Raw genomic sequence first — 15,238 nt, forward strand, 5'->3', positions numbered from 1 at the left:
TGAAGCTAGTTGGAGTTCAGTTGCAGCCTTGGCTTTCCTGGTTTGGTCCCTGCAGGACCAGACCAGCGCGGAGTAATCCTCCTTGGAGGCGAATCCCGTCCTCCATCCTTTGTAGGCTTTCCTTTTGCATATATGCATGCACTCTCCCCCTTTATGGCAATTCAATTTACAAAACAGTACTGTAGTATCATAGACCAACTGCATTATTTTACAGACTCCTGTCAGAGGTAAGGCTGGATGTTTCAGAGGAAGCTGCAAAAAGCCCAGGCATATATTTATGTCAAAATGTACTCATGTGTGTCTTATGGACTGAATTGTAAGAGTTTATATATTCCCAAAATAATACTCTCTCTATTTCCTGTATCCACAACAAGACAGTAGCCATTTTTTAAACTCTCAACATGCATCAGCCAGTACAAGGGAAGTATTTTATAATAAGGGCCACCAAGACCCTCAGCATTGGTGATGCCCTCCTTAGCCAGGTGATCCCTATAGTCAAGGAGTTTGAGAACCAAATGGAGAAGTTCCATGGGATCAATGTTCCTGGCTGGGGCAAGCCAATTTCACCAGAGGTGCAGGCACTGGTGAAGTAGCTGAAGGAGGGCATCAAAAAATGGCTGGATCCACTGCAGTCCAGTACAGCCCACGTGCTGACAGGCATGCGCAACCCAAGGGTGAAGGGGAGCATGTGCAGCACCAAAAATCCTCGATCACTGGACAAAGGTGCTGTTCAACAGAGTCTGGGAGGCAGACACGGAGACGGGGAAGAACGGGATCCACCTTCCTGTGCCAGCACTCCCAGCCCCAGCCAGTCTCCTACATGCCAGCCGCTGCCAATGTGGACCAAGGGCATGGCTTCAGTGTAGGGGTCCAGAGGCGCCAGACCCCAGCCTTGGGCAGGTAGTGCTGATGCTTCAGTAGCTACCTAATCTCACCAAGGATGTGGAGCTGCTAGACTGCAACCCCTTGGCCTATCAAGCAAGCCACAGCCAGATGTGGCAGGATCTGGCCAAGGTTGCCTGGGAACATCTGCCCTGTTCACTGACCAGCATTCCAAGCAAGAGGGTGTACAGCATTGCTGGGGATGTAGTTACACTCCACCGCACCTCCTTAGATCTTGGTTGGTGGAGCAGCTGGTGTTCCTCAAGGTGAACCCCCTGCTGCTTGGATTTCCCAAGCTGCACGTGCAAAGCGATCGGCACTCTCCACACCCTGTCCCCACACATTTCCTTCTTTTTAAAAAACAAAAGAAAATAAAACCGAACCATTTAATGCTCCGCTCTCAGTGCTGGAGGTGGCACTCACTGCATCACTAGCCAGGAGGGGAAGAACATCTTCCGGCTGAGCTCCTGTGCCAGGATGAATTTGGAGGTATGGGCTGGGATTATGGGGAAGGAAGCCCCAGGTCCTGGGTATGACCTAAAATTGCATCCTGCCAGGGTCGGGAGACCTGGTAGGACTGCCGGTGGCACAGCAGCCCCCCAAGAAGTGCCAGGACCACAAAACTCCCTGGTGACAGGTGGGTAGGAGGCACTTTGTAACCTCCAGCCACTACATGCACGCAGTCCCGGCTAGGGAAAGCCCAGACCTGTACAATCTTCGAGAAGCCTAAGGCTTTCTGGTTACAGTGGAGGTGCAAAGTTCCAGGCGAGCTTAGCTGTCTGGGATGCCACCTATGAGGCATATGCTGCAGTGTTAGGGGAGGTATGGAGCTGCAGAACAGATTTATGTCACCCCTAGGCATCAGGGGCCTAAACTGGCAGCCTCCCACCTGGGAAACATCTGAATCAGTTTTCCACCAAGGCATGGCAGTCAATAGAGGGGTGGGCAGCTGGCCCAGAAACAGGTAGGCAGGCAGAGATCTAGCCAGCACTGGGAAGGCCCTCTGTTACAGGCTACCATCCCTGCTGGTTTCATCCCAGTGCGCCTTACAAACCACTTTTCATAGACAAGCCTATGAACTTCACTTCGTCAATCTCCTAGATATTAGTGCCGTGAGAAGCTTCGGTGCCGATTTGATTCAGAGGAGATTTGGCTCGATTTGGTGGCTGAATCTCCAAATCTGAATCGAATCAGGGGACTAATAAAAAGGTCCAAATCGATTCGAAGCTCTCTGAATCTTTTCTGAAGATTCGGAGAGCTTCAATGACTCAGACAGTCCTTGGTGGCTGCAGCAGAGAACTGCAGCTCGACTCGGAGCTGGTAAGTAGGGGGCAGGGGAGGGGACCATGGGGGGACCCCTGCCAGCCCCTGCCTGCTCCCCTAGTCCCCCCAACCCCTGCCTGATGCCCTACCCACCCTAGCTCCAGGTGCTTTAAAAAAGCCCCAACTCACTGGGTGCTGCCAGGCAGGGGGGAGATCCCTGCTGCCCCCTACTTCACGAGCTCCCTCAATCCCACCCTGCACCCCATGGCTGCCCTGCCTGCCCCAGCTCTGGCCCTTTAAGGGGAAAAAAAAAAAAACCCAAAGAAAAAAACCCAGAAAAAGACCCCTTGGATTCACTGGTGCCTACAGCTGCCTCAGGGGGGTTCGTGGAAGAGCCTCCCATGTGGTGCAGGGATTACCCCCCACCAGGCAGGAGTATGGGGTTTTTTGGGGGTTTGTTTTTCTTAAGGGCTGGAGCCACAGCAGGCAGGGCTGCCATGGGGGGGCTGGGGGAAGAAGGAGGGGGGCAGGGGGCTTGTGCAGAGGCCCCCATGCAGCATGGGGCAGTGGGGATCACCCCTCCCTCACCTGGTAACACCTTGTGAGCCAGGGCTTTTTTTTCCGCCCCCCAAAGTGTTGGGAGCTGGGGCAGGCAGGGCAGCCGGTCACTGCCAAGCTAGGAGAGCAGACGGGGGATTGGCCTTCCTCCCCCCGAATCAAATCACTGAATCCAAATCCAATACTAGCCACTTTGCACAGGCCTACTACATAGAGAAACTCATGGACTCAATATAAACACTGGATTTATGATGCACTATAACCTGCCCGACATCTGACTCCCCAGGTACCTCTCTTTTACCTGCTACATCTCCCTTCCCCATCCCTACCCCACCAGCCTGTCCCTCACCCTGACACCTCAATTTACATTTTCACTGACTGGCTTTCTTGCCCGCATTGCTTGCCAGCCTCTGGCTTCTTTACTATTCATTCCGTTCAGGAAGAGCACACACACCAACTAGATGCTTCCTCAGCCTGATGAAGGGTTTTTAAACTCAAAAGCTTGCTAAGATATATTTCTCCAACTATTCAGTTGGTCTAATAAAATATAATCAGAGGTACCCTCCACTGGTTCATGCTGGGGCCAGGACCCAAAGCAGGGTCAGGGGGTCAGACGGCCAGGGGCTCACTGCGAGGAACGCCTAGAGCAAGAGGCTTGGGATTCCAACTGGCCTGAAGGCAGGGCCAGGGCCCAAGGGAGAGCCAAAGGTCCCAGAGAGAGCACCACAGCTGGAGGGGGTGAAGAATGCAACATGCGAGGCATGGGCTGTGGTGTACAGAAGGTATGGAGCTGCAGAATGGATGTCTCCCCAAGACACCTAAATAGGCAGCCTCCAACTACGGAAACATCTGAATCTGTGTTCCATCAAGGCATGGCAAGAGAAAGAGGGGTGCGCAGTTGGCCCAGCAACAGGTGAGCAGGTGGATATCTAAGGCTCCAGGAAGGCCCCGTTACAGGCTACCATCCCTGCTGGTTTCAACCTGCTGTGCCTTAACATCCACAGGTCACGAATTTCACTTTCAGAAGCTTGAGGTGCAGTTTCCCAGAAACCCCTGCACCCCTTGAAATTTAGCAGGTTTCATGCCCTCAAAAGGGGCTACCATCCCTGCTGTTTTCATCCAAATCTGCCAAAAGGTGACAAAGTTATAGGCATTTCAGTGATTCCCCATTATAGTCTATGGCCGAATCACCAAATCTTTCTGAGACAGTGATCCGAATCAAATTGCTGTCCTCCGACTGGCTGAATATGAATTGAATACTTCCCTGTTCTCACAGGCCTAATACCTAGTGTAAGAGGACTAAAATCACAGCAAGTTGCCTAAAGATAGGGATGGAAAGTAAATCACCAACAGTCTGCAATTTTACAGAAAGTACTGAACATCTAATTAGGAGTTTTTTCACCACCTTTGTCACAAGTGAAGAAACACTTCAAATTCTGCTGTCTCAACTGCCAGATCGATCTAACTAGCAATCTTCTAAAGTGAAGTAATTAAACCATGTAAGTACTCAAGGTGAAACACTTACCTGTCCATGCCATGCATAGTGCAAAATAATGGCAGAGTTGGGGTGATTGCCAAGAAAAATTGGCATAAGTGTAGAGATGAGCTCATGGCGCAAGGTATGCCAGGAAGTGTTGATCTGTAATAAGGCCAATACCAACATGTCTGGGCAGTGCTTGATAGGAAAACTGAAGAGCTGCTTAACCTGCTCATACTGCCCCACCTCTGCCAAACGCAGCAAGGATTCGATCAAATCCAGGCTCTTCCTAACAAAAAAAAAGTTACAAACTCATTGACTAACAGGATCCTGATCGACTAAGCATTAAGGGTCAATGACATGCCGATATGATCTAATGCCAGTTATAAATAAGTGAACTGCATTCAAGTGCTACAGTTCATTATGCACTTTTGGTCATGCATCAAGAACATTCTGGACAGATTAGTAATTAAATGTTGTTTATACAATTGTGTAAAAAAAGGAGGCTAAGAATCAGCTACTCCCTTGAAAAAAAGGAGGGAGGATTAAGGGGCATTAGCCAAAGGGGAGGGGGAAGGAAAGATTCCCTCCCCAACTTCGATGTTTCAGGTTCAATATTCAACGACTCCCTCTGCTCAGCGCACAGAATCTGCCAAAATACATTAGCTCTCTGGAAATTTCATCCTAAAAGAATCCAGTGAAAACAACCACCAGCAGCCTGCTTTTCAAGTGTTACCATGGGTGTACACTGGAAATGTTTTGACAATGCAAGAGCCAGTTACATGCAAAACAGGTATTTAGTGGCTGATCTGCTGGAACGTGCATGTAGCTCCAAAAAGACCAAACAATTTAAAAACAAAAGCCACAGCAAAAGTAATCATATTCTAAGCCAATAGAAACAAACACAGTTGCATGAGATTTACCATGTGGCAATTTCTCGATTGTCATCCTCTGGTGGCGCTTTAAGGATGTCTGTGGCAACAGTATGACAGGGGTAGTCAGCAAAACAGAAGATCTCTGGATTTATGAGGGAATGCTGAATGAAGGAGAGCTATAACAAAATAATAATAATAAAAAAGTTACTTTAGACCTTCAGGCAAATTACAGCCTCCTTGCCCATCAACCACTATACATGATACTGAGATTTTTCTAAGGAACCGCTAATCAACACAGCAGCAGAATAGAGCCAAAGGTTACTATGTGAAGTGTTTTGTGTAAAACTAGATTTCTCTTAAGAATGAAAATTTACTCCTAACAATTTTCTTTGTTATAAATATAGTTGTCAGAGGATTTGGTTACAAAGTAATCTAGTTTGTCCAGACGGCTGAGCATTAACTTTATTTCCTCAGATAAAGATCTCAAAATAAAGTAGTTACAGAACAGGTCTGGTCTCATCCACATCACAAATTGGAAGTGTACTAACTACACTACTTAAAAAGAGCAATCCATGCAGATTGTGGCAGGGCACTGTGTGGGCCTGCCACTTTAAGGCCCTGGAGCTGGCAGCCTCCAGGTGCCTAATGAGGGCAGCCATTTAAGGTTCAGGACTGCCTATATAGACAGGGCAGTTTGGCTGCTGGAGGGCAGACAACAACACCGCCTGGTCAGAGGTCCGCTGAGTTTCATCCAGAGGTAAGGGAGGAGCTGTAGGGGATGGTAGGAGGCTCCTGGTCCTGGGTACAACCTGAAACTACACCCTGCCTGGAGTGGGTGGCCTGGTGGGGCTCCCAGTGGCACAGGAGCCCCTAAGAAATGCCAGGCCAGTTACCACCCTGGTGAAAGGCGGGTCGAGGTGCCTTAACCCCTAGCCCTCACCTTCGGGTGGGGTGCATTCCATCGGTGGTAGCTGTGGGGGCGTAAGCCCCGAGAAGGGGAGTGGAGAGTTGGAGGGCAGGTAAGGCTGAGGCTGTCTGAGCCCTGTGGAGGTTCAAGACCCTGAGGAGGAGAGTTGGGGCCATGCACAGCTACAGCCACCTGAGCCCAATGGAGGAGGGAAGACCTGAGACCCCAAGTAGGGGGGGCATTATGAATGATGTGAAGCCCCCAGTGGTGGGGGGGAGGCAGCGTGTGAAGCCCCCAGGGCTGAGGGGGGGCAGTGTAAGAAGCCCCCAGGGGTGGGGCAGGGGGGCAGCAGTGAGAAACCCCAGTAGAAGCCCCGGTGCGAGGGGCAAAGATGTGAAGCCCAGCGAAGGAAGAATAGGGGCTCAGCCAGAGAGAGCGTGAACCGAGTCGACCCCGGTAAGTCCTCCACCATTGGGAGGCAGAGTGTGGGTCAAAATTAACACCTGTAGTACCACCATGACCTGCTGCCTGGGGCGGAGGGGGGGGCGGAGAGTGCCCTGTGAGACCCTGAGGCATCAGTCATGGTGTGAAGTACCCCAGCTCCCCACTTCCATGAAGGAGGACCCAGAGAGGGGGACCCCAGGGAAAAAGAGTAACCATCATATCTAGGCCTGCCAGAGCTTCCCCTGATTGGCCCAGGTGGGAGCCAGGACCAGGAGGGTCAGTAGGGCAAGGAGGCCCACCAAGAGGGACAACCAAGACCCAGGACCCTGGGGTCCCAACTGGGCTGGGGGTGGGCCAGGGCTAGCGTGAGCCAGAGGTCCCAGTGAGGAGACCACACCCAAAGTGGTGGCGGGGAGATATGGCCTGGTATGTTGATGGCAAAGTTGGCCTGAAGGGAGGAACCCAGGTGGGGTCCTACATTAGGATTCTGGGCCCCAATCGCTGGGGACTGGCACATATGAGAACATCATGAGGTCATCTGGGAGGCTTGGACTGCGGTGTAGGGGAGGAATGGAGCCGCAGATAGTGTCCCCTGGCAGCAGGGCAGAGAATGGGCAGCCTCCTGCTTAATTAACAACTTTATTAATCAATTAAGATCAAGGCTCAGCGAGCGAGAAAGCAAGCAGTTAGCCCAAGAACAGGTCGGCAGGCTGCACGGAGATCAGCCCCGAGCAGGCCCCCCCGTTAACACAGATGAACCCTTCAGCTTTGACCATATGCTATAACCCTTACCCTTCTAAATAGCCACAAGCAGAACACTCCACAGGCTGCACCAGGGAGAGCCAAATGCCCCTGGCTTGCAAAAACTTCACCCCCACTGTTGTGCCCTGTACCCACACCCCCAAGCTTACTCAGCCACCTTGGTGCACTGTGCTAACCCTTCCAGCAAGGGCAACCAATGAAAGCCAGAGGGAGTGGGAGCAGTTGTGCCTGCTGTTACAGCCAACAGCCAGAACAATGGGGGGAGGGGAGAAGGGAGGTAAGGGGAGTGATGGTCACGTATGGCCCATGGGTGACCAGCTAGATAGCTCCAAGATAAAACTAGCTATACACCTGTAAATCTAGCTGCAGTTCAGTTACAGGCCAAGGAGGTGTAGTCACTCCAGGAAAGTTCAGGAAAACAAATAAAACAGATTCAGCTTTCTATTAGTTCTAAGATTGGTCTTGTAACACATCAACTGCATTTTTCATTACCTACCTCAATGTTTTCAGTCTCAGAAAAGGTACCAAAAACCAGCAGCATCATAACTATTAAAGGTTTGCTACATAAAACTTGCTAACAGAATTACAAACTTTGGGAAGAGCTGCCAAAATAAGCTTACCTGGCCCTCTGCATGTTTCCAAGGCCTATATATGAGATCAACTGGGAAGACTTCCATGCCTAGCCCTCTCTGGATGCCGAACACCACAATCTGCAGACCCTTGTTGTCACGGATTTGAAACCCTGGGTGGTCCAATTCATAGGTTACTTCCTTGAAGTTCAAACTAGGATTCTGCAATTAGCAAGAGACAAAACACTCAGTATCTACAAAAATTTCCCATACTTCCCATGAAAACCCTGTGGCATAAATACTGCAGTTAATAGAAATATCTGTCCAACTTATTTACAAAGTGAAGAAACCTGGTTTAAAAATCAGCTTATTTAGCTTGGACTATAATTCAAATATATTCTAGGTTATTTATGTCTACGGCTAGGTCTTATTCTTCCACTAAATGTTAAATGGGGACAAAACTGAACAGCAGGAGAGGAGATACCCACTGGATTCTTTTCCTTGATGTACATACTTGTCACTCCTTTCAATGAGCTCTCTTTTACTCTGCAGCCTGAGGAAGCAGAGTCTGACCTGTTATGAGGCAGAACTTAACGTTTTGGTGGCAAGCTCTCCAGCAAGACTGCTTCCAAAAAAGAAAAAGCTTTCTATGCTGGTTTTTGAAGTTAAGCTATAATGTGAAATTTCCCTCAAATTAACAAAGCATTCCTGAGTTCTGATAATCAAAAGCGAAGGAATACAGCTGTTAAAAAGCATCTTGAAAAGGCAAGCCTGGATCTGAGAATAAGTTCGTTACCAAGATGTAGTTCTCCAGGTTTGTTGCTCCTATTATTAAGTCATGACTCCTCAGACCTGAATGAGGTCTCCCTGGGCTTGCGATTCCAGTCCAGTGATTCCACAAATAGCATGTACCCAAGGAATCCCGTAAATTACCACTCTAAATCCACATACGGTCACAGGAGGCAATACACAAGATCACCCTTTAAAGTGTCACAGGTTAAAAAAAAAAAAAAAAAAAAGTGGCTAGAAAGGAGAAGAAAGGCCATGCCAATATAAGTCAGCATGGGGGAAAGCCACTCATCTTAAATTCACATATAAAGGTGGGGAGGGGGAAAGGAAACAGGTGGCTGTTGTGGCTGACTAGCTCTGAAGCTGGATTGGGGCCACAGTTGGACGCACAGCAGCTGCCTGCCTTCAGCTCCACTTGCCTTCTGCAGCTTCTGTCCCCACCCCCCATCCCTTTCCCACCTCTTACTGCCAGGCACAGCTCAGCTCCAGGGCTAGAACTGCCCCCTGTGTACTAAGCACAAGGAAACCCACTTCCCTGCCTAGCCGATCAATCAGCAACACCACCACCTCTGTGTGGCCCAGCAAGGGTTGTGTTTCCATGTGCTGTGCTGCATGAGGGAACAGAGTCTGAGCAGCATCTGACAGTAAAAGGGATAAGAGAGAGTAGAAAAAGAGGGAATCAGTGGAAACTTGTGGACATGACAGCAACAAATTTGAAAAAAAAATGCAATTAAAAAAGGTACTGCTTTTCCTAGCATTTACTAATGTAGACTAATTTCAAAGAAGGTTGTAACAAAGAAAAAAAAAAAAAGGAGTGGACTATATATAACAAGGCTGAACTTCTGCCATCTTAATAAGAAAAGGAACTATGAAATAAGTTGTAACATACTCTCTAATCATGAATAAAACTGGAAGAAACATCCTGTAAGCTTTAAGTTCTGGAGAACTAAGACACTTATATGCTAACTAGCGAATTGCCCATGAAGAATGACAGAAGGCTTTGAGGGCGAGGGGGGGGCCAGGCTTTGTCCCTTCCACCACCAAGTTTGAAAGTTTCAAGCATCCCCCACCAACCTCCACTGCATTTGGCCAAGCAACACCCCCACCCCGTGTCTGACCGTCTGTCTGTGCAGAGCACCCCAATTAATTGTTTCAGTAAGCATTGTAATTGGCTGCTGAGACGACCAAATCAGAGCTCTCCAAGAGCATTACGGACAGACAGATGGGACACACAAAGACAGACTAAGCCCTTTATATGTACATATAGAATTTTATTCAAAGTGCGTGACTAGACTGAAAGAACTACGGGAAACCCTCGTTATTCACGAACTCCAGATTCACACATTCAAATATTCACAGGGGAGGGAAGAGCCGGGCGAAGTGAGCGGCCAGGGACGTGGAGGGAGGTGGTGGCAGCAGTGCTCAGGAGCAGGGGGTGGGATGGGGGGGAGGGGTGGTGTTGTTGGTCAGTCCCCAGGCACTGCAGGGAAGCCCTAGGGATGGGGATGGTGGCGGTGGCACCTTTGCCGCCGCCACTGATGGAGGCAGCCACGGTGGTGCTCTGGGGAAAAGCGTTAGTCCCCAGGTGCTGCAGGGGAGCCCTTTCAGTATTTGCGGATTTCATCGTTCGCAGGGATCTCCAGAACATAACCTCCGTGAACAGTGAGGATCTTCTGTACTTGGATTTTATTTCTTTCAAAAAAATGACCAGCCACCATCTTTATTTCCAGTCTTGGACACACTGAGATGGGCAAGAAAAAAAATTCAGCTGCAGGTGTATAGATTAGAAAACAACAAGGGAAGAGAAGAAACTGAAAAAACTTTGAACTCAAATTTGCTTCCTGGACAAAAGAAAAATAGCACCTAGAGATTTGTCAGCATGCTGTTTGAAATTTTAGCATGTCACAAAGTGACAACTTCTCTACCGAGCCTGGCATTTGCCACAAAGAATTTTACAACGAACAGTTTCCTCAAATTAGTTAAAAGAACATAAGCAAAGGCTTGGACCTAAAGTCAAGCAGAACAGAATCCCATTTGATAATTATGGGACAGTTACGCATTTCTTTCTATTTACTTATTTTTATAAACCCTGTTGCTATTTACACTGAACTAGCCTACTTAGTCCCCGATTATATATAAATTCAATATTCAGTTTTATACAGCATCTGCTACACCTGGGTGGCACATTTAATTACCCAATACACAGTATGCAAGAATGGAGTATCTGGTGCACTCCTTACAAGAATTACTATTTGCCAGGTAGTAAAATGTGAGGTAGTAGATGAAACAGTTTCACATCCTATCGACAGTTTTGCATCCTGTTCTCATAGGGAAGTGCTAGTTGGCTATGGAATGGATGCCTACACAGCCAGGTGGTGGCCAACTGGCTTAGGGACCACACCCAGAGAGTGGTGGTGGACAGGTTTGTTCTCATCCTGGAAGGAGGTGGACAGTGGGGTCCCACAGGGTTCAGTCCTTGGACCAGTGTTATTTAATATCTTCATTAGCAATTTGGACAAGGGTGTGGAAAGCACCCTCTCCAAGTTTGCAGATGATACCAAGTTATGGGGCAAAGTTAACACATCGGAGGGGAGGGAGCAGATACAGGCCGACCTGGACACGTTGGATCAATGGGCAGAATGAAATAGGATGTAATTCAACAAAGATAAATGCAAGATACTCCGTCTACGAAGGAGGAATCCCCAGGAGACCTATAGGTTGGGGGATGACCTCCTCAGCAGCTGAGAGGGATCTTAGAGTCATAGTTGACTCCAAGACGAACATGAGCCAGCAGTGTAACGAGGCCATCAACAAAGCAATTGCACCTTGTCATGTATAAGTAGATCCATGACCAACAGATCAAGGGACGCGATGCTCCCGCTCTATGCAGCACTAGTTAGGCCGCAGTTGTAGTACTGTGTCCAGTTTTGGGCGCCGCATTTCAAGAGGGACACAGAATCTGAAGAGGGTTTAGAGGAGGTGTGCTCACATAATTAGTGGCCTCCATGAAAGAACCTATATGGGGAGGTTGAAAGATTTGGATCTCTTCAGCCTTCACAAAAGAAGTCCGAGGGAAGACCTTGTAGCCGCCTATAAAGTTTATCAAGGGAGCACAACAGGGAATTAGGGATGCGCCATTTACCAGAGCGTCCCAGGGAGTAACTAGGAATAATAGATGCACGCTAGTGGAGAGCAGATTTAGGTTAGACATTAGGAAGAAAAGTTTTACAGTAAGGGTGGCCAGAATCTGGAACGGGCTTCCAAGAGAGGTGGCACCATCAACTAACTTGGAAGTCTTCAAGAGGAGGCTTGACAGTCACCTGGCTGGGGTCATCTCACCTTGGTCCTCTTTCTTGCCAGTGGCAGGGGGTTGGACACGATGATCCATTGTGGTCCCTTCTGACTCTACAATCTATGAATATTCTTTGCAATATTTGAAAACTGGCATGAAATTATCTAGACTACGTGATCCTATATGCATCACAAACCATACTGCCTGTTAAATCTTGACCACTATTGCCTAGTTACATAAGCAGACTATATTATTAGCTCCAAGAAAACGTTCAAAACAAAAATCAAAATGCAGATTCTGTAAATTCTTTGCTCACTAAGCCTCCTACAGGTCCTGAAGATTAGACACTTGTACTTTTAGCTTTTTTCGTTTCCTGTAGTGCTCAACTTTGTTCAAATGAAACAAAAATGCATTTCAGTTTAGATGTGCTGGTACTCTGCACTCCAGAAACAAACCAACCACCGTGCACTATTACTGTAATGCAGGTATGCTCTGAACATGAGGTTTGTAACCATATTATTAAAAGCTTCCTTTCAGAAATGATGCTAAAAGTAAGATATTCATAAACTTACCAACTCTTTAAGAACATCTATTAAAACCTCCACATTCCAGGTGTGAGCTTGTGTTCCATCACTTTTGTCTTTTCCATCACTCCAGATCCCACTTCCAGGAGCTGAGATAGACTGTAAATTAAATGCATGTGATCAATTACTAGTAAAAAAAAAGTTTAGGAACTTCTTGCATTTCAAGGAAGAGGAATTGAACAAGCTAGCAAGAATAACAAAATGTGCATTTTTGATACTAGCATTTATCCAAGAATCAGAGCATTTACTTCAGTAAGGTAAGATCTATCCATAGAATAGACATGAAGTGTAAAACATGACACAAGATGACTGCCTTAACAGCAATTCTGTGGTAGAACCAGGGATCAGTTCCAGGATCTCCACCCTGCACTCTTTCCAGGGGGGGCAGTAGAATATTCAGCTCATTAAAATGCAAATATATATAAAAATGTATCATCAGCATTTAAACAGCTCACTTACTTGTAATGGAATACCATCTGTCAACCCTGAATGAGTTCGGGCCATCATTCCCAAAACTCTGGCAACCTGAGAAGCTGTGACCTCCCGCACACCAAACTGCATGATTATATTGCGACATTCTTCAACACTAAAAATATAATCAGAAGAAACAGATGCTGGCTTTAGTATCCATGTAAGTTTCAGACAGCATTACACAAAAGGAGAGTTACACAGATATATAGCAAAACAGTGAAAAAAAACAACTGTTTGAAAACCAGTATTGTGCACAGTACAGGAATACAAAACTGCTATCAACTCAGAAGTAGTAGTAGAGTAAGATATTGTAGCTGTGATGGTCCAGAGACTGTATGATGCAAAAGTTTTTTGTGATGTCTTTCACTGGATCTTCTCTCAAAGGTTGCAGTTAATTCCTAACCAAGATTATAAGCTCTATGGAAAACAGTGCAAGGCCACCCTATATGCCAATATTTTCTTTCTTTAGGCCAACGTCACTTACAATGACACCCATCAACTGATATTCCAGGCTCTGTCAGTTAACTTTTAAAATGCCTCATGCCAGAAAAGCTAGCACTACAGGCAGAGTTAAGAAAGGAAATTAAGTTTGTTTGTTTTTTAAGCTTTGAAAAACAAGTTTCCTGCCCTGCAAAGTTTGTTGTCAATGTGAAGTTAAGATTTCTTAAGTTCTTAATTAGACCAGCATAAAAGTTACAAACTAAAGTCCCTGCCATGTTACACTTCAAGATGTAATTAACCACTTAATCACATCTTAAGTTGGAACCTGGCCACAGCTTAATAGAGTTAATGGCATCATAAACCAAGGAATGAAACACTATGTTACTCCACAAAAACCATGCAAAAGCCTTGTGGTTGGTTCTTATCACACCATTAAACTGAATATATGGCCAAGTGCACCCCCTGGCTGGGAGCCCACAGCTATTGTGATCCCAGGCACAGGGGAGCCCCATCAGCTGAAGGGGCTACAAGCCATCCAGGATGTACCATATGCTCCCACACCTGGAAGCCCATTAACTCATCCAGGCTCCCAGCCATGGGGGTGTGCCATAAGACCCCAAGGCTGGAAGCTCTGTCACCTGAAGGGGCTTGCTACTTGGTTGTGCAGGGGGAGCTCAGAATTATGATCCCAGGCTCCCCCTGCACAAGCAATAAGGTTTAATGGCATCTAATGTCTGATCCCAAAAATCACAACTTCTGCTATATACATGTGGCATGGCAGGAAGTTAGATTGTGACTATGGATCAGATGCCATCATGCCTTTAAAACCTCTATGTCTGGCAGGGGTCTAAGAGAGAGAATTATTAGTATAAGCAAAAAAGCAACTTTAACATATGCTCTAACTGTCCTCTTAATAGCTCTGGGTTGTTTTTTTTCTAAATTCATTTTTAGTAACTGAAATACAAAACTAAATAGCATAAGTGGTAAGGTGTGTTTTATAGCTTACACCAAATCAAAAGTAATATTGCTTTTGAGTACTGTACTTAGGGATACAATCTATAGTTCCAAACACTTCAAAAGAAAAGATTGTTCACTAGAGTGCTAACATTTTGAACTGTAGAACACTTCTACTGTCTTGGCTTTTTATAAGATTTAACACTTAATCACACATTTATCATGAGCCTGATTCAAGTGTGTCTTTAACATGAGCATGTCTGCACATCACTGGTAGTGGCAATCAGAAGTTATGCACGTGCTCTTACAAGGCTCTGACAGCAGTACTGATGGAAGGCAGGGTAGATTTGCACTTTATGACCACTAAATCAGAGATGCATACCATAAGTTACCGTATCTCATGAAGTAACCCCACTACTTATGAAAGCTTGTTATGCATCTCTGATTTTGTCAGTATGAAACACTACCTTCTGTCCAATTAACATGAAAGACTGATACCATCTTCCATCCTTGATTACTACAGTTACAAGATCTGATGCTGATTTACATCTACATTGCAGAAGTACGCAGAAGAAAGACACGATTTATTATATTGTATACCCAAACATGATCCAAAAAGAATATTTGAATACAATCTTAGTTGCCCCTTTCACTTTCCTGGCGAACGCTCCAACTGGTTATCTGTACAACATTAGTAACTTAGAAGCCTTATTATATAGACAGTTTCAATGTCCTTTGTATCACCCTTGTAGAAAGTCCATATAGCTATTAGGGCTGTGTAAAATGCCAGTCCCCGATTCGATTCAGTGGAGATTCAGCTCAACTTGGTGGCTGAATTGGGATCAAATCTCTGAATCAAATTGGAACCCTCCAAATCCAAACCCTCTACATCAATTTGGAGAGATTTGGACATAGACACAGCTTTAAATGTTTTTTCTACATACCTTGAGATACCAGGCTGCTTGTGAAT

At 46.5% G+C, this 15,238-nt stretch overlaps 1 protein-coding gene across 5 annotated transcripts in view; it reads right to left on the reverse strand.

The window, feature by feature from the left end:
• The window catches only part of CNOT1 (CCR4-NOT transcription complex subunit 1), a 62,921-nt gene that overhangs the window by 22,516 nt on the left and 25,167 nt on the right, over window positions 1–15,238 (reverse strand). For all 5 annotated transcript variants that reach the window (XM_019535571.1, XM_019535569.1, XM_019535570.1 and 2 more), the window contains exons 9-13: window positions 12,862–12,988; window positions 12,391–12,501; window positions 7,789–7,959; window positions 5,104–5,231; window positions 4,229–4,469 (exon numbers count right to left, since the gene is read on the reverse strand). In XM_019535571.1, the coding sequence (XP_019391116.1) occupies window positions 4,229–4,469; window positions 5,104–5,231; window positions 7,789–7,959; window positions 12,391–12,501; window positions 12,862–12,988 (778 nt within the window). The remainder of the gene's footprint in view (window positions 1–4,228; window positions 4,470–5,103; window positions 5,232–7,788; window positions 7,960–12,390; window positions 12,502–12,861; window positions 12,989–15,238) is intronic.

The sequence above is a fragment of the Crocodylus porosus genome, unplaced genomic scaffold (assembly GCF_001723895.1).
Source record: "Crocodylus porosus isolate Cpor-Errol unplaced genomic scaffold, CroPor_comp1, whole genome shotgun sequence".
NCBI lineage: Eukaryota > Metazoa > Chordata > Crocodylia > Crocodylidae > Crocodylus > Crocodylus porosus.